The following is a 23,013-nucleotide window of genomic DNA, read 5'->3' as shown; positions in this document are numbered from 1 at the left end:
TGCCCTGTGCTCTTCACAGATAAAAGCAGGTTCACACTGAGCACGTGTGACAGATGTGACAGAGTCTGGAGACGCCGGGGACAATGTTCTGCTGCCTGCAACATCCTCGAGCATGGCCAGTTTGGCGGTGGGTCAGTAATGGTGTAGGGTGGCATTTCTTTGGGGGGCTGCACAGCCCTCCATGTGCTTGCCGGAGGTAGCCTGACTGCCATTAGGTACCGAGCTGAGATCCTCAGACCCCTTGTGAGACCATATGCTGGTTTGGTTGTCCCTTGGTTCCTCCTAATGCAAGACAATGATAGACCTCATGTGGCTGGAGTGTGCCAGTAGTTCCTGCAAGAGGAAGGCATTGATGCTATGGACTGGCCCACCTGTTCTCCAAACCTGAATCCGATTGAGCACATCTGGGACATCATGCCTCGCTCCATCCACCAACGCCACGTTGCACCACAGACTGTCCAGGAGTTGGGAGGACATCCCTCAGGAGACCATCCACCACCTCATCAGGAGCATGCCCAGGCGTTGTAGGGAGGTCATACGGGCACATGGAGGCCACACACATGACTGAGCCTCATTTTGACTTGTTTTAAGGACATTACATCAAAGTTGGATCAGCCTGTAGTGTGGTTTTCCACTTTGATTTTGAGTGTGACTCCATATCCAGACCTCCATGGGTTGATAAACTTGATTTCTATTGATCATTTTTGTGTGATTTTGTTGTCAGCACATTCAACTATGTAAAGACGAAAGTATTTCAAACGATTAGTTCATTCATTCAGTTCTAGGATGTGTTATTGTACTGGTTGTATGTATTTTTTTCCTCAGCATGTCCACACTGCAAATTTTCTTATGCGCTTGCAAGAGGAGGTTGTATGCATTTTATCTGCTCTCAGTGTCGCCATCAGTTCTGTAGTGGATGCTACAACACTTTTCACTCTAAAAATGTAAGTGGCTTGTTTAATATTGTAATGTCACATTGTGTGTAGGAGCTATTGAACAATTTCTGGAATAGTTCATGCTCACATGCAATTCCATTGTCTCATGATTTTAGATCCCTTTTATCCAAAGATTGTTATATTATAACAAATTGAATTATTTTCAAATTAGATGCCCAGTCAGAGGCTGATAATGCTGTCCCATATTCTACAAGCAATAGTTTACTAGATTTGAATATTTGCATTAACCGACTATATGAGGGCCAATTTTATTAATTAAAAATATCCTATGGCCCCTTAGGAACTTTTTCTTTGGTTAAAAAAAATGTTTGAAATGTATACATTTTATGTATGCTGGTCTATACCTGTTATCTTATGAATGAAGGTTAAACCACAAGTTCAAAGCATATGCTTTATATAAGGTTATTTTTCTTTTATAGAAATGCACAGTCCCTACCTGCACAGTCAGAATGTCACTCCATGCTCATCATCCTAGAAACTGCCTATTCTACCTACGAGACTGGGAGGTGTCTCGTCTGCAGACCCTTCTCCAAGTAAGCATATTTTGAGATATCTGTGTTGGCTTTTCTTGATCGATGATAGTGATGGCACAATATAATAATGTGGATGAAAATGATGGTGCAATATTTACCTCTGTATCTCTGTATTTATTACTGAAAGAACATAACACAAATGTATTAACATGAGAAGATATACTATCTGTCCAAGTTTTATCTGTACACTACAAATGCTTCCATGCATATGTCTAGGTCCACCCTGACACCTGCCAGCATATTATCGGATTGGTGTGCAGATACACCTGTATTCCTTGTAGAAAAAAGTCACAGGGTGTTAGATCTGGCGATCGTAGAAGCCAGCACAATCTTGGTGAATATTTTTTCCCAGTGTGGCCAATCTAATGTGACTATGTGTGACTATGTGTGGCAAGTCTTCCTCTATATGTGATGTAAGCCATTCCTTTAACATTTCCATGTAGGAGTGGCATTGACAGTATCCTCAGCAAAAAATAATAAAAAAATAATTGACCTTAGGCTTTGCATCTGCTCATTACACAGAAAACTTATATTTTGGGCAAATTACTGTGAGGTTTTTCTGAGGCACAAATTCTAACATTGTGGTGACTGACCTTCCCACTGAAGTGAAATGTCGTCTCATTGCTAAACACCAGCCTGTCAGCAAAGTTGTCCTTTTCCAATTGGCCCAGCAAATCACAGGAGAAGATTTACTTAACCCCTTAAGGACCCAGCAATTTTACACCTCAGGACCTGGCCATTTTTTGCAATTCTGACCACTGTCACTTTAAACATTAATAACTCTGGAATGCTTTTAGTTATCATTCTGATTCCGAGATTGTTTTTTTGTGACATATTCTACTTTAACATAGTGGTAAAATTTTGTGGTATCTTGCATCCTTTCTTGGTGAAAAATCCCAAAATTTTATGAAAAATGTGAAAATTTTGCATTTTTCTAACTTTGAAGCTCTCTGCTTGTAAGGAAAATGGATATTCCAAATAAATTTTTTTTTATTCACATATACAATATGTCTATTTTATGTTTGCATCATAAAATTTACGTGTTTTTACTTTTGGAAGACACCAGAGGGTTTCAAAGTTCAGCAGCAATTTTCCAATTTTTCACAAAATTTCCAAACTCACAATTTTTCATGGACCAGTTCAGGTTTGAAGTGGATTTGAAGGGTCTTCATATTAGAAATACCCCACAAATGACCCCATTATAAAAACTGCACCCCCCAAAGTATTCAAAATGACATTCAGTCCGCGTTTTAACCCTTTAGGTGTTTCACAGGAATAACAGCAAAGTGAAGGAGAAAATTCACAATCTCCATTTTTTACACTCGCATGTTCTTGTAGACCCAATTTTTGAATTTTTACAAGGGGAAAAAGGAGAAAATGTATACTTATATTTGTAGCCCAATTTCTCTCGAGTAAGCACATACCTCATATGTCTATGTAAAGTGTTCGGCGGGCGCAGTAGAGGGCTCAGAAGCGAAGGAGCGACAAGGGGATTTTGGAGAGTACGTTTTTTTTAAATGGTTTTTGGGGGGCATGTTGCATTTAGGAAGCCCCTATGGTGCCAGAACAGCAAAAATCCCCCACATGGCATACCATTTTGGAAACTAGACCCCTTGAGGTACGTAACAAGGAATAAAGTTAGCCTTAATACCCCACAGGAGTTTCACGACTTTTGCATATGTAAAAAAATTAAAATAAAATTTCACTAAAATGTGTGTTTCCCCCCAAATTTCACATTTTTGCAAGGGTTAATAGCAGAAAATACCCCCCAAACATTGTAACCCCATCTCTTCTGAGTATGAAGGTACCCCATAAGTTGACCTGAGGTGTACTATGGGTGAACTACAATGCTCAGAAGAGAAGGAGTCATATTTGGCTTTTTGAGAGCAAATTTTGCTCGGGGGCATGTCGCATTTAGGAAGCCCCTATGGTGCCAGGACAGCAAAAAAAAAACACATGGCATACCATTTTGGAAACTAGTCCCCTTGAGGAACGCAACAAGAAATAAAGTGAGCCTTAATACCCTACAGGGGTTTCACGACTTTTGCATACGTAAAAAAAAAAAAAAATCACTAAAAGGTGTGTTTCCCCCCCAAATTTCACATTTTTGCAAGGGTTAATAGCAGAAAATACCCCCCAAAATTTATAACCACATCTCTTCTGAGTATGGAGGTACCCCATAAGTTGACCTGAAGTGCACTACGGGCGAACTACAGTGCTCAGAAGAGAAGGAGTCATATTTGGCTTTTTGAGAGCAAATTTTGCTCGGGGGGCATGTCGCATTTAGGAAGCCCATATGGTACCAGGACAGCAAAATAACCCCCACATGGCATACCATTTTGGAAACTAGACCCCTTGAGGAACGTAAGAAGGCGTAAATGCTCACCAGTGGGGGGTGAGCATTTACCCCCCACTGGTGTCTGTCATATCTTTGGAACAGTGGGCTGTACAACATTTTTAATTTGCACAGCCCACTCTTCCAAAGATCTGTCAGACACCTGTGGGGTGTAAATTCTCACTGCACCCCTCATTACATTCCGTGAGGGGTGTAGTTTCCGAAATGGGGTCACATGTGCGTTTTTTTTTTTTTTGCGTTTGTCAAAACCGCTGTAACAATCAGCCACCCCTGTGCAAATCACCTCAAATGTACATGGCGCACTCTCCCTTCTGGGCCTTGTTGTGCGCCCCCAGAGAACTTTGCGCCCACTTATGGGGATCTCCGTACTCGGGAGAAATTGCGTTACAAATTTTGGGGGGCTTTTTTCCCCTTTACCTCTTGTCAAAATGAAAAGTATAGGGCAACACCAGCATGTTAGTGTAAAAAGTTAATTTTTTTACACTAACATGCTGGTGTAGACCCCAACTTCACCTTTTCATAAGGGGTGAAAGGATAAAAAGACCCCCAAGATTTGTTAGTCAATTTCTCCCGAGTACGGCGATACCCCATATGTGGCCCTAAACTGTTGCCTTGAAATACGACAGGGCTCCAAAGTGAGAGCGCCATGTGCATTTGAGGCCTGAATTAGGGATTTGCATAGGGGTGGACATAGGGGTATTCTACGCCAGTGATTCCCAAACAGGGTGCCTCCAGCTGTTGCAAAACTCCCAGCATGCCTGGACAGTCAACGGCTGTCCGGCAATACTGGGAGTTGTTTTGCAACAGCTGGAGGCTCCATTTTGGAAAGAGTGGCGTACCAGGCGTTTTTCATTGTTATTGGGGAGGGAGGGGTGCTGTGTAGGGAGGGGTATGTGTATATATAGTGTTTTTTACTTTTTATTTTATTTTGTGTAAGTGTAGTGTAGTGTAGTGTTTTTAGGGTACAGTCACACGGGCGGGGGATTACAGCGAGTTTGAGCTGCCGCGCAAAATTTGCTGCATTGCAAACTTGCAGCCCGATACTCACTGTAAGCCCCCTGCCCATGTGAATGTACCCTGTACATTCACAGGGGGGGGGGGACCTCCAGCTGTTGCAAAACTACTACTCCCAGCATGCCTGAGAATGTTTGGGAGTTGTGGTTTTGCAACAGCTGAAGGACACGGGTTGGGAAACACTGAGTTAGGAAACAATGTTTCCCAACCAGTGTGCCTCCAGCTGTTGCAAAACCACAACTCCCAAACATTCTCAGGCATGCTGGGAGTAGTAGTTCGGCAACATCTTTAGAGCCAGATGTTGCCGAACTACAACTCCCAGCATGCTTGAAGTTGTAGTTTTGCAACATCTGGAGGACTACAGTTTGCAGACCACTAATACAGTGGTTCCCAATCTGTGCCCTTCCAGATGTTGCAAAACTACAACTCCCAGTATGCCAAAACTGTCCAGGCATGCTGGGAGTTGTAGTTCTGCAACATCTGAAGGGCCAGATGTTACAGCACTACAACTCCCAGCATGCCTGGACAGTAAGGGCATGCTGAGGATGTGTAGTTTTGCAACATCTGGAAGGGCACAGTGGTCCAAAAACTGTGGACCTCCAGATGTTGCAAAACTGCAACTCCCAGCATGCCCAGACGCCAAGGGCTGTCTGGGCATGCTGAGAGTTGTAGTTTACAGGGTCCTATTACAGCAATGCATGTCGCTTTACGGCGACGTGCATTGCTGTAAAGGGCCCGACCGCGGCTGAAGATATACTCACCTGTCGCCGCCGCCGCCATCTTCATCGTCTGGATCCGGGTCTTCAGGGACGAGGTAAGTACCGGGGCTGGGCCCCAGCACTCCCCCGTCCCCCGCCGCGTCCTCCGGTCTTCCTCCCGTCCTCTCCGGACTTTCAGGGGCCGGGCAGGACGGGAGGAAGTAACCGCCCCCCCCCTCCTGCGATTGGTCGGTTAACTATACGTTAGCATGGTCCTGGCTGTCTGTGACAGCCGGGATCATGCGAAATTACCGGGCGGTCGGGTCCCAGAGACCCGATAAGCCCGGTATCGCCGCAGATCGCAAGGGCGATTTCCCTTCCGATTTGCGGCGATCGCCGACATGGGGGCCTACATGGCCCCCCTCGGCGTTTGCCCTGGATGCCTGCTGAAGGATTTCAGCAGGCATCCGGTTCCGATCTCTGCCCGGCGAGCGGCAGAGACCGGAAAACGCCAGGACGTACGGGGACGTCCTGGGTCCTTAAGGCCCAGGGTGCGGGGACGTCCCCGTACGTCCTGGGTCCTTAAGAGGTTAAAGGGGGTTATTCACCATAAGATGATTTTAGTACTTACCTGCCAGAACTGGGTATTTCCTGTTTGAAATATACTCTCTAAATTACACATTCCATAGTTGCTTGAAAATTTGAGATCCCTTCCTTCCTCCAACACATCAGCCACCCCACCCATTGAAACACAGTGTTTCTCTATCGGCTCCATTGGGGGACACAGACCGTGGGGTGTATGCTGCTGTCTCTAGGAGGTATGACACTATGGCAACAAAGAAATCGGCTCCTCCCAGCAGGATATACCCGCCTCCAGGCGCTGAGGTAATCAGTTTTAAGCTTAGTGTCTGAAGGAGGTGGACATGGTCTGGATTTCTCCAGACCAGGTCTTATGTTTTATTATTTTCCTAGTTAGGGAATGTGTTTTTTATTCCATTTTCTTTCATGTTTTCAGGTGGGGACCCAGGAACTGCGTCTCACTGTTTCCCCATTGCGAGGAAGGGGGCACAGACATTGTGTATATGCGCTGTTCACCCCTTCTCGCCAACGGTCAGCGCCTGGGGTTGTACCTCATGGATCCAGGTAACCCTATCTCCTTGCTCGCCTCGCTCTCACATGGTAGCCCGGCATGATGCAGGTGATAAAAGCTGGCTGAAGACTTCATAGGAAGACTTCATGAGGTTAGTTCTTCTGACTGAGGTGAGTATATTTCCCTTTCTCCTTAGGTGCAGATTTGCAGCATCTGGAGACCCTCAGTTTTTGGCCCACCTTTCTCATGGGTCCAATGGGGCTGGCCTGGACAGGGGGTCCTTTATTACTGGGGGGAGCAGTGGCAGTTTGGGTGGGCTACAATACTTTATTCATATATATATATGTGTGTGTGTGTGTGGAACGTCTGTGTTTTTACATTGAAGCGGCTGACAGCCGCGGCGTTCTCTATGCGGGCGCTCTGAGCGCCAGTCTACTTTCACTTCCGGCAGCGGCTGCTGCCGGCGGCGTTTAGTCCGCTCAGTTCCCCGCGAGCGCACATGCATTCGCATGTGCACTCGGGGCAAGGTGCAGGCGCCATTACAGACTTCTTGTTAGTACTTCGGCGGCCCGGTGCGCTTTAGCTCCGCCCACCCAGGGCCGCCGAAGCTTCTCTGGGCGCGAACTGAACACCAATCAGCGATGTGCGCGCGATTGGTGGCAGGGGCCAATCAGCATTGCCCCCTGCTCCTAACACGTCCCTCACTTGCTATTGGCCAGCATTTCTCCTCTCTGCGACAGAGTGTTACAGCCTGCAAACCACCACAGTTTCGAGTCCCGGGTGGGACAGAGTGTTACAGTGTTGTGGTTTAATTTTTTAAATAGGCCCATTGTGGTCTATGGGGATCTCAAGGCATGTGAAACAGTAAGATAAGCAGACTGTATCAGCAACACAGTGCAATGGAACACAGTCTTGGGTGAGAGAGGCCCAGAACGGCCTCTCTCTAAACAGTACAGTTAACCGGAGTGTTAGCCACTCCTTTTCTCTGTTAATACTGTAACTCTAAACTGTCTGGTTCTGCTGAACCACTTGTTCTGCCTGCTCCACTGCTCCCCCAGACCCCCCTGCTACTCTACCCCGGTTGTTCTTCCTGACTCTCTCTCTCTCTGTCTCTCTGTCTCTCTCTGTCTCTCTCTCTCTGTCTCTCTCTCGGTCTCTCTCTCTCTCTCTCTCGTCCTGACAAGAAGTTTCAGGAAACGTAGAAGGTTCAAGCATTGCTCGGTGGACCTCCTCTCCAACTGTGGATCCGCCGGTCTCCCGTCTCTCTAAGGCGCCTACCTGGCCTTTGGCTGATGCGGCGGCCTTCAAGGATCCAGCAGACATGTAGGTGGATACTTTGGCAATCTCTGCCCTTGAGGCAGCAGGTTCTTCCTGCTTTTGCTTCTGCCTGGGTGTCAACGGCCCTTTTAGTATGGTCTTCCAACTCCGCCAGGGTAGTCTTCAAGATCCCTCCGGAGGATTTAATCTAGCTCTCCGATGCTCCGCAGCCGGAGATTTTTTCTGTGTTCTGCTTCCATGTGCAGCCACTGTGCTGCCTTTACCACAAGCTACCTGGTAGCCACCGTCCATGCATGTGGCTTTAAGCCTGGAATGTGGATTCCACCTTCAAGAAGTGAGGCGACGGGCGAAAAAAAAAAGAGTTCTTTATTATCTCTGGTAAGACTCACAGAACCGCTTCCATCGTAAGTCCTCCTTCCGGTTCTTCGGACCTTGGGTACCAACAAAGGGTCCAGCCAGGCGCCTTCATGGGAAGAGGGCTCCTCTTTCCGATCCCATTCCTCCCGGAGGTCGGCTATCCGTTCCGGCCGTTTGGCGGCCCCATCAGGCACCCGTAGGCCTTCCTCGGCCTGAAGGGTCCCCATCCCACCCGTCGACCTCTCTCGGGTGGTTGGTCGCCTCTTACCGCCGGGATGCCTGGACATGCAGCTTCAGGGGAACGTTTTCGAGGTTTATTCCAACCTCTCTGTGGTCTCCAAGAAAGGCGTTTCTGTTCGCCCAGTCTTGGTTCTCGAATATCTCAGCCAGCATCTTGCGTTCCCATCCTCAATGGAGTCTCTCCGTTCGGTGCTGGCGTCCATGGTTCAAGGTGAGTTTTCGTTCCTCGGTGGACATCAGGATGCCTGCCTCCACATCTCATTGTTTCCTGGTCATCAGCGGTACCTCCGCTCTGCAGTTCCGGACGGTCATTTTCTATTGTGGCTATTCATTTCGGTCTGGCCACTTCTCCGCGGACCTTTACCAAAGTCCTGGCGCCTGTGATAGCCTTTTTTACGGACAACAATTGTTTCTGTGATTCCTTATTTGGACTACCTCCTCATTTGAGCTCCAGCAGGACCCAGATTCTGGAGAGTCTTAGGGGGAAATTTATCAAAACCTGTCCAGAGGTAAAGTTGCCCAGTTGCCCATAGCAACCAATCAGATCGCTTCTTTCATTTTGCAGAGGCCTGGTTAAAAATGAAAGAAGCGAGCTGATTGGTTGCTATGGGCAACTGGGCAACTTTTCCTTTGCACAGGTTTTGATAAATCCCCCCCTTAGTCTCAACCTCCAGACCTTGTCTCATTTCGGTTGGATGGTCATTTGGGACAAGCCCAACCGCTCTCCTGGGGCTCCAGTTCGATGCGGCCTCTGCCTGCTTTCGACTCCGCCGACTCTTTCAAGAGTCTGATGCCTTCGGCTCCCTGCTCCAGTTTCCATTCGTTTTTGCATGGATGTCCTGGGTCGATTGGCGGCGGCCATTGAGGCCGTGCCATTTGCCCAGTTTCATCACCGACCTCTTCAACTGGTGATTTTCTTCCGGTGTGACAGGTCTCCATTGTCTCTCGGCCTCAAGATCGTTCTCTCTCATCAGTCTTGTTGGTCCCTTCTATGGTGGCTTTGTTTTCCCCCTCATTTTTTTCGGGGGTGTCCCTTCCTGTCCATCCCTGCTGTTAGGCTGGGAGGTGTTTTCAGGGACCGCCCGGTCATGGGTCTTGGCCCCCTGAGAAACTTTTTCCCCTTCAACATTTTGGGGCCTAGGGCAATTCTTTCTTTGCCTGCTTCTTGGGAATTTTCCTCCTGGGCGGAACTCAGGTTTCCGTCCATCTCAGTTATCTTCAGTCTGGCCGTCCCTGGGATGTGATCTTCTAGGTCGGTCCTCAGTCGTCCAAGACCACTGGTCCCTACATCCAGGGGTGTTTTCTGCGATCTGCAACACCTGGGGCGCTCCAGGCCTGGACCTCTGCTTGTCCCGCCACAACCGAAGCGTTCCTCTCTCTTGGTCGAGCCTTGCCCTTGGTCGGGCTTTACCCTACCTTATCTGTTTCCTCCCTTTCTTCTCCTTTCGGGGTCCTAAGGAAACTCTCAGTAGGAGGTTTCAGTCATTCTAGTGGCCCAGCCTGGGCCCGGCGGGCGTGGTAAGCCGTCATAGTCAGGCTCCTGAACGACTTAACGTTGTGCCTTCCCTATCGTCCAGACCTCCTATCTCAGGTCTCCTGTGCCACCCCTACTACCATCTCTGCTTTGACGGCGTGGCGGTCGAGATCGCGGTTTTGAGAGCCGCGGTTTCTCTTCCCAAGTCATTCGCACCATGCTCAGGGCTCGTTAGTCCTCCTCGGCAAAAATTTACCATCGTTCCTGGCGGTCTTATTTTAGTTGGTGTGAAGCTCAGGTCTTGTGTCCTGTTACCTTTTCGGTTTCCCTTCTCTCTTTCTTGCAGTTGGGATTGGAACAGGGGTTGTCTCTCAGTTCCCTTAAGGGTCAGGTTTCGACCCTTTCTATTCTTTTCCAGCGTCCTTTAGCTTCTAATTCTCATGTCCGGACCTTCCTTCAAGGAGTGGCGCATGCTGTCCCTCCTTATCGGTCACCTTCTCCCCCTTGGGACTTGAATCTGGTTCTGGGGGTACTCCAATGTGAACCTTTTGAACTCCTTGGGGAGGTGTCCCTGCGCCTCCTTTCTTGGAAAGTGGCGTTTTCTTGTTGTTATCACCTCCATTCGGAGAGTGTCTGAATTGGCAGCTCTCTTTTCTGTTCTCCGTTTCTGGTGCTTCACCAGGACAAGGTTGTCTTCTGGCCAGATCCTTCCTTTTTGCCTAAGGTTGTTTCGGCCTTTCATCTCAATGAGGACATTGTTCTTCTGTCCTTTTGTCCCGCTCCTTCTCATTCTAGGGAGCAATTACTCAACAAACTGGATGTGGTTCGGGCTGTTAGGTATTACCTCTCTATGTCTTCTTCGTTTCGTCTGTGCGATTCCTTTTTTGTCCTTACGGAAGGTCGTCGTAAGGGACAACCTGCTTCCAAGGCCACCACTTCTCTGTGGAGCCGGTCTGCCATTTCAGAATCCTATCGCTGAAGGGGGAAGACTCCTCCCTTCAGGGTTGTAGCTCATTCTACCTGTTTCTGTTGGGGCATCCTGGGCTCTCCAGAACAAGCCTCGGCCTCGCAGATTGCAAGGCAGCTACTTGGTTGTCTTTGCACACTTTCTCGAGGTTCTACCGGGTTCATACCTTCGCATCGGCTGATGCTAGTCTGGGCCGTAAACTGCTGCAGGCGGCAGTGGAACAGCCCTCTGCCTGACTGATTATCTGCCCACCCAAGGGACGGCCTTGGTCTGTGTCCCCCAATGGAGCCGATAGAGAAAAGGAGATTTTTTAACACTTACCGTAAAATCTCTTTCTCGAAGGATCCATTGGGGGACACAGCTCCAGCCCTTTTGGGTTTCTCTTTGGTTCTCTGTCCGAGGGTGTGTTCTGTTATATCTTTTCTTCTGGTTCTCGGACAGTTCGTGTTTTTTCCTTGACCTGTCGGTTCTCTCCTATTGCTCTGGTACTAAAACTGATTACCTCAGTGCCTGGAGGCGGGTATATCCTGCTGGGAGGAGCCGACTTCTTTGTTGCCATAGTGTCATACCTCCTAGAGACAGCAGCATACACCCCACGGTCTGTGTCCCCCAATGGATCCTTCGAGAAAGAGATTTTACGGTAGGTGGTAAAAAATCTCCTTTTCTCGATCGGCTCCATTGGGGACACAGACCTTGGGTATATGCTGCTGCCACTAGGAGGCTTGATACTAGGCAACAATAAAAGTTGGCCCCTTCCAGCAGGTTATACCCACCCACAGGCACTTGAGCTAATCAGTTTTTAGCTTAGTGTCAGTAAGAGGCAGACACAGGTCTGGAGCTCTTATTTTTGAGTTTAGGGATGTATAGTTAGAATTTTCTTTCCCTTTTATTTCTCTCTTTTTAGGTGGGGTCTCAGGAACATATTGTTCACTGTTTCCCCATTTGCAAAGAAGGAGCATTGAGTTATGCACTGTCAAGCCCTTCTGGCCACCGGCTAGCACCTGGGGTTGTACGACTGGGTATGGGTCCCCCTATCTTCCCTGCTCGTCTCGCTGTTTCAGCTTGGCATGATGCAGGTGTTTACTAGCTGACTGAAGACTTCATTAGGTAAGTTTTCTAAGGACAAGGTGAGTATTTCTCTTCCTTTCTTTTCAGGTTTGTAGCCCTTCTCAGGATTCTAAACCTCTGTAGCCCCCTTATTTGGAGCCCACTCCTTTTTATTCACTCTAGGAACAGTTTCCTGCTCAGCCATTCTGAACATTGGGGACAGCAACAGTGGTGCAGGACATTTCAATATGTGTTTTTACATTATTAAGGACATTTTCACAGCCCTGCTCGGCGCCTGCTTTGTGTGCATGCTCCTGGCTTATTCTCTCATCGGCCACATCCATATGCGATGTGACCGGAGCGCTGGAGCTTCTGTTCTCTGTCGGCCGTGCTATTCGCGCATGGGCGACGGGTCTCCTTTCTCCCGGCCGCACTTTCTTTAGTATACTCAGCATTTGGGGCTTTTTTTAATCATGGCCACGGCACGTTCTCCTCACAGTGTTTAGCTCTGCCCCCTCCCCGCTGGCGCTTATAGCGCTTCAGCACACGTATTGGGGGTTTTGGTATCTACCTATCAGCACGGGCGTGTGCTGCAGGGGTCATTTGAACCAATGAGGACCTGGCTGGTGCTGGTTCTTCCCCCTCCTTCTCATTGGGCTATCCCTCCCTCCCTCTCTCTCTTCTCTGCTGAGGACTTTTCTTCCTACATCCTGCTTCTTCTCTTCCTGAGGCACACAGACACTGGGTGAGACTGCTCCATTTTATCTTTTGCTTGCACTATGTCCGAACCCAGGACCTATGGGCTCTGCTCTCCCTCTGGAATTGGTGTCTTCCTTCTACCAGTGTATTTCTTACCTGGCGCAGGTCTCCCATTCTGTCGTGACTGCATTGGAGAGGTCTTCCTTATGCCAGCCTTCAAGGGAGGCTCGCTCTCCTCCTTATGTTAGGCGCTCTCACAAGCACCCTAGGGGTTTCTCCTCTGGCTCATCTCCAGAGTCCAGAAGCAGGAATAGGCGCCCTCCTCATAGGTTTCACTCCTCTTCCCTGGAACCCCTAAAACACCCCTCATCTAAGGGCCACTCTCCTGGTCACCGTCCTAGGTCTCTAGATCTGCGTACCAGGTCCGCTTCGCCTTCATCCAAGGCTGCCTCCACCCGCTCCCACTCTCCTAGGGAACTGGAAGATGAGGCATCAGGTTCTGCCTCTGACATGGTAGACAACTTGGTCTCGGACATCATGGACACCTTTCACCTAGAGGACCCAGGAAATTCGGACCCAACTCCAGAAGATTAATTTCACTTCTCCCGTCCCTCTCAAGGTTTTCAGCTCTCATGCTGAATTTGACATTTTAATGAAAACAGCATTGAAGCATCCTGACAAGTGCTTTCAAGGGACTAAGAAGGTTCAGGCACAGTTTCCTTTTGCCCAGGACCTCATTGCAAGATAGACATCTCCACCAACTGTGGATCCTCCGGTTTCCCGCCTGTCAAAGGCGACTACTCTGCCTTTGGCGGATGCAGCATCTTTTAAGGACCCGGCAGACAAGAGGATTGAAAATCTGGCAAAATTTGCATTTGAAGCAGCAGGTTCATCTTTACTTCCTACCTTCGCTTCTGCTTGTGTGTCAAAAGCGCTTTCTGTCTGAGCTTCTCAACTCCGCCAGGGCATTTTGTCCGGGGCCCTTTCGGAAAATTTGGCGGATTTTGCACTTCAACTTTCCAATGCCGGAGACTATTTGTGCTCTGCTTCTATATGCAGTCAACCCGTTGTACGGCTTTTGCCACAGGTAATCTACTGGCACTTCGTTGTTCCATGTGGTTCAAGGCCTGGGACGCTGATGCCGCTTCCAAGAAATCTCTCACTGAGCTTCCTTTTACTTGGTCTTTTTGGAAAACCACCTGATGAGATTATCTTGGAGGTGACTGGAGGTAAGAGCTCCTTATTACCACAGAATTAGACTCGCCTTACCGACTCCTGAAGGAAGTAGGGCGACCAGACTGGCACCCTCACAGGATAAGAAGGCTCCTTCTTTCAAGTCCCATCATTCCTGAAAATTGGATAACCGTGCCAAGTCGGGCATCCGTAAGCCTCCCTCTGCCTGAAGGGACGCCCCCACCCGAAGATTCTTCTCGGGTTGGAGGGCGTTTGTCCCATTTACAGGATGTTTGGTCTGCCCACGTGCTGGACTCTTGGGTCCAAGATGTCGTTTCCAACGTCTATCGGATCGAGTTTGCTTCTTTTCCAAGGGATCGCTTTTTTTGTTCCCGCTCAGTGAGTGATCATCCCATTTCCTCCCAAGGAGCGTTTTTCGGGCTCCTATTTGAACCTGTTTGTGGTTCCCAAGAAAGGGGGTTCCGTCCGCCCATTCCTGGATCTGAAGCTCCTCAACCGTCACCTTCTCCTACGTAATTTCCATATGGAGTCTCTCCGTTCTGTAGTGGCATCCATGGATCAAGGGGAGTTCTGTCCTCGGTGGATATCCGAGACTCCTACCTCCACATCCCCATTTTTTTCCAGCACATTGGCGATATCTTCGCTTCGCAGTTCTAGAGGGCCATTTTCAGTTTGTGGCCCTTCCCTTTGGACTGGCCACGGCTCCAAGGGTCTTCACCAAGGTCCTGTCGGCAGTGATCGCTATCTTGCGAGCACGGGGTGTGTCCGTACTTCCCTATCTTGACGACCTCCTGGTCAAGGCTCAAACCAGGGCCCAGAATCAAGAGAGTCTCCGTCTTCAGACTTGGTCCCGTTTCGGCTGGGTGATCAATCAGGACAAGTCCAACCTGACTCCCACCCAGTCTCTAATCTTCCTGGGACTCCAGTTTGACAGAAAAGCGCCTTGCTATTATCAGGAGTTTGAATTCTTTGGTGTCCTGTTCCAGTTTCCATTCGGGTTCTGCATGAAAGTCCTGGGTCGCATGGTGGCGGCCATGGAAGCCGTTCCTTTTGCCCAGTTTCATTATCGCCCTCTTCAAATTTCTCTTCTGTCCCGCTGGGACAAGTCTCCGCTATCCCTCGATCACAGGATCATTTTTCCTTCCAGGACTTGCCAGTCCCTCCTGTGGTGGCTTCGGTCCCCTCTTCTTCGTCAGGGACGATCCTTTCTGCCCCTCCACTGGCAGGCCATCACGACGGATGCCAGTCTCAGCGGTTGGGGAGGAGTCTTCAGGGATCGGATGGTCCAGGGCCTTTGGTCCTCCCGGAAAGCTCTTCTCCCCATCAACATCCTGGAACTCAGGGCAATCTACCTTTGCCTCCGCCATTGGGAGTGCCTTCTCCAAGACTATCCTGTTCGTGTCCAGTTGGACAACTCCACAGCTGTGGCGTATGTCAATCGCCAGGGCAGCACACGCAGCTCAGCGGTGATGGCCGAGGTCTCCAAGATTCTTCTCTGGGCAGAGCTCAGAGTTCCCTCCATCTCAGCGATTCACATACCAAGGGTGAAAAATTGGGAGGCAGACTTTCTCAGCCGACCCCGGCAAGTGGTTTCGTCATCCAGAGGTGTTTGCGGAAATCTGCAACCTCTGGGGCACCCCGGACGTTGACCTGTTTGTGTCCCGCCACAACCAGAAAGTTCCTCGCTTTGTGGCGAAGTCCCGGGATCTCTTGGCCCTAGCCGTGGACTGGTGATTCCCTGGTCGCACTTCACCCTCCCCATCTCTTCCCTCCTCTTCCTCTCCTTCCCAGGGTCCTGAGGAAGCTCAAAGCGGAGGGCATTCCCGCCATTCTCGTGGCTCCGGACTGGCCCAGGCAGACTTGGTATGCCGATGTGGTTCATCTAGTGGATTACGTGCCACTGTGCCTCCCAATTCGTCCCGACCTGCTCTCTCAGGGTCCCCTTTGCCACACCCAATTTACAGTCGCTGCATTTGACGGCGTGGAGGTTGAGACCGCGGTTCTGAGGACCAGGGGGTTCTCTCCCCAAGTAGTTCGCACTATGATCAAGGCGTGCAAGCCCTCCTCTGCGAAGATTTACCACCGTACTTGGCGGTCTTATTTTCGTTGGTGTGAATCTCATTCCTTTTCTCCAGTTACGTTCTCTCTTCCACGACTTCTTTCCTTTTTGCAGTTGGGGCTGGAACAACGCTTGGCTCTCAGTTCCCTTAAGGGACAAGTTTCGGCTCTCTCCATTCTCTTTCAGTGTCCCCTGGCATCTGATCCTCACATCCGGACTGTTCTACAAGGTGTGGCTCATATGGCCCTGCCTTACAGAGCCCCTACTCCCCCTTGGGATCTAAATCTGGTTCTCAGTGCCCTGCAGGGTACTCCCTTTGAACCTCTCAGGGACGTTTCTCTTCGTCTCCTTTCCTGGAAAGTGGCCTTCCTCATGGCGGTCACTTCTGTTAGGAGGGTTTCAGAGCTGGCAGCCCTCTCCTGCAGCTCTTCCTACCTGGTCTTACACCAGGACATTGTTGTTTTTCGTCCGGTCCTGTCCATTTTACCTAAGGTGGTATTCACCTTTCATCTTAATGAGGACATCGTCCTTCCATCTTTTTGTCCTGCTCCTTCTCATCCCAGGGAACATTTGCTCCATGGGCTTGATGTGGTACGGGCTGTTCGGATTTACTTCTCAGACACTTCTTCCTGTGTGACTCCTTCTTTGTGCTTACGGAGGGTCGTCATAAGGGGCTTTCTGCTTCGAAGGCAACCATTTCACAGTGGATCTGTTCTGCCATTTCGGAAACTTACTGCTGCAAGGGGAAGACTCCTCCTTTCAGGGTCTCAGCTCATTCCACTCATTCTGTCAGAGCCTTCTGGGCTCTCAGCAACAGGGCTTCAGCCCTGCAAATTTGTAAGGTGGCCACCTGGTCGTCTTTACACACTTTTACGAAATTCTACCAGGTACATACCTTTGCATCTGCTGATGCTGGTCTGGGTCGCAAGGTGTTGCAGGCGGTTGTAGTCCAGCCTTCCACCTAAGTTAAAAAAAACTTTTACCCACCCCGGGGACTGCTTCGGTACGTCCCACGGTCTGTGTCCCCCAATGGAGCCGATCGAGAAAAGTAGATTTTTTATGCTTACCGTAAATTCTTTTTCTCGGAGGATCCATTGGGGGACACAGCACCAACCCATTTATTCTGGTGTTCCTGGTTCGGTAACCTGTCCAAGTGTTTTTTCAGTTAAGGTTTATTCTGTGGTTTCCTCGGACAGTTACTGGTTTTTTTTTTTTTTTCTTGCCTGTCGGTCCTCTCTCCTACTGCTCTGGGACTAAACTGATTAGCTCAGGTGCCTGTGGGTGGGTATATCCTGCTGGGAGGGTCCGACTTTTCTTGTTGCCTAGGTCTGTGTCCCCCCCCCCCCCCCCCCCCCCAATGGATCCTCCGAGAAAGAGATTTTATGGTAAGCATAAAAAATCTACTTTTTCTAACCAGGGGGCCTACAGCTCTTGCAAAATTGAAGCAGGACGGGCTCCCTCTGATCACCTGACTAGTGATGTCAGGTCTCGCCACACTGCAACCCCGAGATATGAGTAATTTTGTATGCTGTTAAAAATAAATATTGGGGTAATAATCACAGAAGAATTGTGAGAAAACCATCACACCACAGGTACAGGCACTATCAAAGTCAAATAAAAATAAAAATCCTGGAATACCCCTTTAAACCTGTGTAGAGTAAAGGTGGTGCAGTTGCCTATGGAAAACCAGTAAGATTTATTTATTTATTTTATCAAAAAAAAAAATTTTCATCTCACCCACAGTGTTACGGTTTGTCGCCTGGTTTCGTCTCCTGTGGTTTACAGTGCAGACGTTTTTGTAAGATACGTGATACCATGGTTTGTGGCATGTATACTAGCCAGCCTGGTCAAGTTTCCAGAACTACATTCGTACACAGTTTAAACCCTGTTCACTGTCCCTTAAAAAGTCAGACTTTTCCCAAGACATAATAACACTGAATAGCACTGAAGTGCTTCAACGAATGTAAAATCCAGGTTTTATGTGAAGCACATTTACCAAATTTATTCTGAAAGTATCACGGAACTGTCACAACAGACCCCATTCTTGTAAATTCTAACATGAGAAAAAAAAATTTTTTTGCATGTTTTTTTTTGCTGTTGCGTTTTTATGTCACACTGTGTAAGCATATTTCACATTTGGTTCTTAACCAGTTAAGGACCAAGGACGTTCTGGAACGTCCCCGCACCCTGGGCTTTAAGGACCAAGAACGTTCCAGAACGTCCTGGTGTTTCTTCGGTCGGGTCTCTGGTGACCCGATCACCCGGAAAATTGTGGTGATCTGACCTGTCAGTGACAGCCCAGATCATCCTGAAGGGTAGGAGTGAAGTCGCAATGCTGCGATTTCCTCCTATCCACGGCCATTGGTCAGAATTGATTCTGACCAATGGCAGAGCAGGACAGTGGGTTGCCATGGCAACCCCCCGTTCTGGCCACCCCTGGATGTCGAGGGGATCCTGGGAAGAAGATGGAGGTCGGTACCTGCAGGAGAAGATGCCTGGAGACCCCGATCGTTGCTGGAGACTGCTGGATCCTGGGTCAGGTAGGGAAACTACTGTGGGGGAGGGGGGAATTGAAAGTGAAAGTAAAGTGATCTTTACTGTGGCAACCACTAGGAAGGCCAAACTGCAACTCCCAGCATGCCCAGCCAGCCAAAGGCTGTCTGGGCATGCTCGGAGTTGTAGTTTTGCAACATCTGGAGGGTCACAGTTTGGAGACCACTGTTACAGTGGTGCCCAAACGGTAGCCCTCCAGATGTTGCCAAACTGCAACTCTCAGCATGCCTAGACTGCCCAGGCATGTTAGGAGTTGTAGTTCTGTAACATCTGTCCCTTCAGATTTAGCAAATTTCAAAGATGTGCTGTGATTGGTTGCTATGGACAACTAAGCAGGATTTGCAAAACTTTTTGCGCATATTTTTGATTTTACCAATATTTCTAAATTTATTTTTCAGTTACTATTAATATCTGTTTTATCTAATCAATTATTTATGTAATATATTCTGTTACCTTCACTCAGATGTCTAATGTGGCCTTTAACACAGACCCCCCTGCTGGAACACAGGCTGGACCTGGAGGTGTGTTTTTTTCTTTAATAATTTCAATGTTTTTGAGGAACAAAGCATCAGAGATATATATTGGTCAGATGTATGTTAAAAGTATCCCTGTCATTTCAAAAAACCTTTTGAAATGTCACAAAGACAACATTTTTATAGGGGTTCTGGGTGTTCAGACCCCACTGATCAGTAGAACAAGCCTGAAAAGTGTGCAGAAGGATTTTCTTCCCCCAGTTCACTGCATATTCCATAGACTTACTACAGAGTCCATCCACTGCAGCAAGTGGCCACTTATCCACATACTTTGCAATTTCTGGGGGTCTAAACACCCACACCCCAACTAATTAAAACATTCAACATGTATCTGTGACTAGTCCATTTTTTTGTTTAAATTTTTTTCAAATTACAGGGGCAATTCTAGGAAAGTAACATTGATTGATTTCTTAATGATTCTATTTCTATAGTGGTCCTTCAAGTTACAATATTAATTGGTTCTAGGATGACCATTGTATGTTGAGACCATAACCATAACTCTATGAGAATATGGTAATTGGTTCTGAAACTACAAAATGTCCACCAAAAATAGCAAAAAGTGAGGATTAAAGAAAGTCCTTACATATAAAAGTAAGAAAAAGCTACTGAAAGCTGGAAGGACAGAAGCTTCTTTAGGTCCCTGTACAGTACACACAGTGGGATTCATCAAGACCTGTGCTGAGTAAAAGTTTACCATTTGCCCATAGCAACCATTCATATTGCTTCTTTTATTTTTCAGAGGCATTTTCAAAAATAAAACGTGGTAGCCACGGGGGTGTTAGGAAATACCTGATCACTTAGTGTCGCCGGGGCACCGTTAGCCTATACACGGTCCGAGGTTGGAGACAGCTTCTCCTTCGCCAGACACGGGGAGTAAAAAAATACACCAGCATCAGGTTACGGATAACTGTCTTTATTGAGCAGGGTGCAGATGATGAGGCATGTTGATACTGACTTGAGAGAATGGAAGATTGATCCAGGTAGCTAGGGTTCTGTCAAGGTCCTGTAGCTTTTTTTCGCCAGGGCATGAACTTCCACCGTGCGGGTGATCTTTGCAGAATGACTGGATAAGATAGATTTGTTCGGGGCCTTCCCTTAGAACTTCTCCACACACCTCACACCTTTAGCACACTTGTGCTCAGCTTCAGGTCACATAAGAACTGGGGTAACTCCTCCCCCCCTTTACACTATATGGCCAGGAATTTAGGGGTTCCCATTGGGCATACAGGGTCACATGGGTTGCACTGCTCATCTCTTAAAGGTACAATAACGCATATAAATAACATAACATGATAATTATGAAAATATGTTAAAGGGGTACTCCGGCCCTAAGATGTCTGATCGCGGGGTTCCTGCCGCTGGGAACCCCCATGATCTCACATGCAGCACCCACCAGTGGGGGCTGCATCGCCGGCCTCATAGTCTGCCAGGTCACGACTATGGGGCCGGAGTATCGTGACATTACTACATTGCTTTGGACAACTGGTCGACTTTTCCTCTGCTCAAGTTTTGATGAATCTCCCCAGTCTCCCACCTGGTAAAATGGAGCTGCCCCCACCTGGTTTTCAAAAGTGCAGCTAACACTGGCACAGCTAATGAGGAGTACAAACATGTAGTACCTCCCTGTACTACAGGGAGGTGCTACCAGACAGCCAATAAATTCAAGTACTTTAGTTATACAGGTGTTTTACCAGGAATTGTCAATTCTGATTGGCCAGTTTTTCCAGTCATTGCCACTTCTCGCAAATCTGTACTGTCCATAGCATTATTGTTGTTTATGGTTTCAAGTTACAATGGTCCAGAAAAGACGATTCTATGTGACAAATATTGTAACCTGAGGCCATTGTAAGTTGAGGGATCACTGTGTCTTTATACTGACCAGATTTATGTTTTTCTGACACAGAGCTCCAAATCCCCTTTATAGAGTTAAATTATAAACCATTGACTCTCTGTAGCCACCACTAGGGTTTACTAAATTCTGTTATACATTGAGCACAATAATAAACCAGTATGCCCTAACCATCTCTCTATGGGGGGATATAGAGCTTTGCATCAGAAAAATAAAGCTCCGACTGCTATAAAACTTAAAAGAAATCAATCTTCACAGAATGTTGAATCTAAAAATGGTAGGGTTATAGGAGGAAAATATTCACTTTCAGAAATGGATTTAATGTTTGCTAAATCGGTGTTGATATCCTGCCAAACTTAAAAGGGTTGTCCTATTAATTGTTATATACTAATTATATAGTGCTTGCTGAGACAACATTATTTCCCAATACTTTCATTTTTTTCTATTGCCTTGTTCAACAGTTATTCCACTACCTGTAGCTCATGTGCCTGCCATGTTATACATGCTGTTGTCCTTGGTTACATCCCACAGTGCTCCTCACATGTCTGGGTCATGCATGCTCAGTTGGTTTTCCTGTTTTCTATCCCGCTTTGTCACTTTGCTTGACACAAGTACTGAGCACCAAATAGCAGCCTTCCTTCCTGTTCTTCCACTCTCTTACTCTCCTGCTCTGTCAGATTCCCCCCATCTGGCAGCTTAATAGGGTATACAGACAAGTCTCCACAATGAACAAGAGAAAGGGGAGGGGAAGGCTGGAGGTTTTCATTCAACTACCTTCCCCCTCCCCTCCTTTTTAACTGCCAAGACTTGTCTGTGTAGTACAGGTTACTCTATCAAGCTGTCAGATGGAGAGGAAGACTGACAGAGCAGAAGAGTGAAGTGACAGCATGGGAGAGCTGCAAAGAAGACTGTTTTTCAGCGCTCAATTTTTGTTTCAGGCAAATTGACAGAACAGGGCAGGGGACAGGAACATCAACTGAGCTCGTGTGACCAATATGCCTAAGGAGTGCTGTGGGATGTATCCAAGGAAAGCAGCATTCAGAAGTCAAGGCAATAGAAAAAAATGTAAGTATTGGATAATATTGTTGTCTCAGCAAGCAATATATAATTTCATATTTCTCTATCGGCTCCATTGAGGGACACAGACCGTGGGTGTATGCTGCTGTCTCTAGGAGGTATGACACTATGGCAACAAAGAAGTTTGCTCCTCCCAGCAGGATATACCTGCCTCCAGGCCCTGAGGTAATCAGTTTTAAGCTTAGTGTCTAAGGAGGTGGACATGGTCTGGAGTTCTCTCCAGACCAGGTCTTATGTTTCATTATTTTCCTAGTTAGGGATGTGTTAGATTTTTTATTCCATTTTCTTTCCTGTTTTCAAGTGGGGACTCAGGAACTGCGGCTCACTGTTTCCCCATTGCGAGTAAGGGGGCACAGACATTGCGTATATGCGCTGTCCACCCCCTCTCGCCAACGGTCAGCGCCTGGGTTTGTACCTCATGGGTCCGGGTCACCCTATCTCCCTGCTCGCCTCGCTCGCACATGGTAGCCTGGCATGATGCAGGTGATAAAAGCTGGCTGAAGACTTCATAGGAAGACTTCATGAGGTAAGTTCTTCTGACTGAGGTGAGTATATTTCCCTTTCTCCTTAGGTGCAGATTTGCAACATCTGGAGACCCTCAGTTTTTGACCCACCTTTCTCATGGGTCTAATGGGGCTGGCCTGGACAGGGGGTCCTTTATTACTGGGAGGAGGATATATATATATATGTGTGTGTGTGTGTTTTTTACATTGAAACGGCTGACAGCCGCGGCGTTCTCTATGTGGGTGCTCTGAGCGCCGGCTTACTTTGACTTTCGGCAGCGGCTTCTGCCGGCGGCGACTAGTCCGCTCAATTCCCCACGAGCGCAGATGCATTCGCATGTGTGCTCGGGGCAAGGAGCGGGCGCCATTACGGGGCTTCTTGTTAATACTTCGGCTGCCCAGTGCGCTTTAGCTCTGCCCACCCAGGGCCGCCGAAGCTTCTCTGGGTGCGAACTGTCCACCAATCAGCGCTGTGCGCGCGATTATGGGGGCAGGGGCCAATCAGCGGTGCCCCCTGCTCCTAACACGCCCCTCCC

General features: G+C 48.1%; 1 protein-coding gene across 6 annotated transcripts in view; it reads left to right on the top strand.

Moving 5' to 3' along the window:
- The window catches only part of RNF31 (ring finger protein 31), a 99,171-nt gene that overhangs the window by 48,809 nt on the left and 27,349 nt on the right, over window positions 1-23,013 (top strand). For 5 of the 6 annotated variants that reach the window (XM_056525896.1, XM_056525878.1, XM_056525868.1 and 2 more), the window contains exons 17-19: window positions 826-944; window positions 1,376-1,489; window positions 18,979-19,036. In XM_056525896.1, coding sequence (XP_056381871.1) covers window positions 826-944; window positions 1,376-1,489; window positions 18,979-19,036 — 291 coding nt within the window. The remainder of the gene's footprint in view (window positions 1-825; window positions 945-1,375; window positions 1,490-18,978; window positions 19,037-23,013) is intronic. The other variant, XR_008845141.1, reaches the window with a different exon arrangement.

Source organism: Hyla sarda, chromosome 1, assembly GCF_029499605.1.
Source record: "Hyla sarda isolate aHylSar1 chromosome 1, aHylSar1.hap1, whole genome shotgun sequence".
NCBI classification, from domain to species: domain Eukaryota; kingdom Metazoa; phylum Chordata; class Amphibia; order Anura; family Hylidae; genus Hyla; species Hyla sarda.
This window is presented reverse-complemented; position numbering and strand designations above follow the sequence as displayed.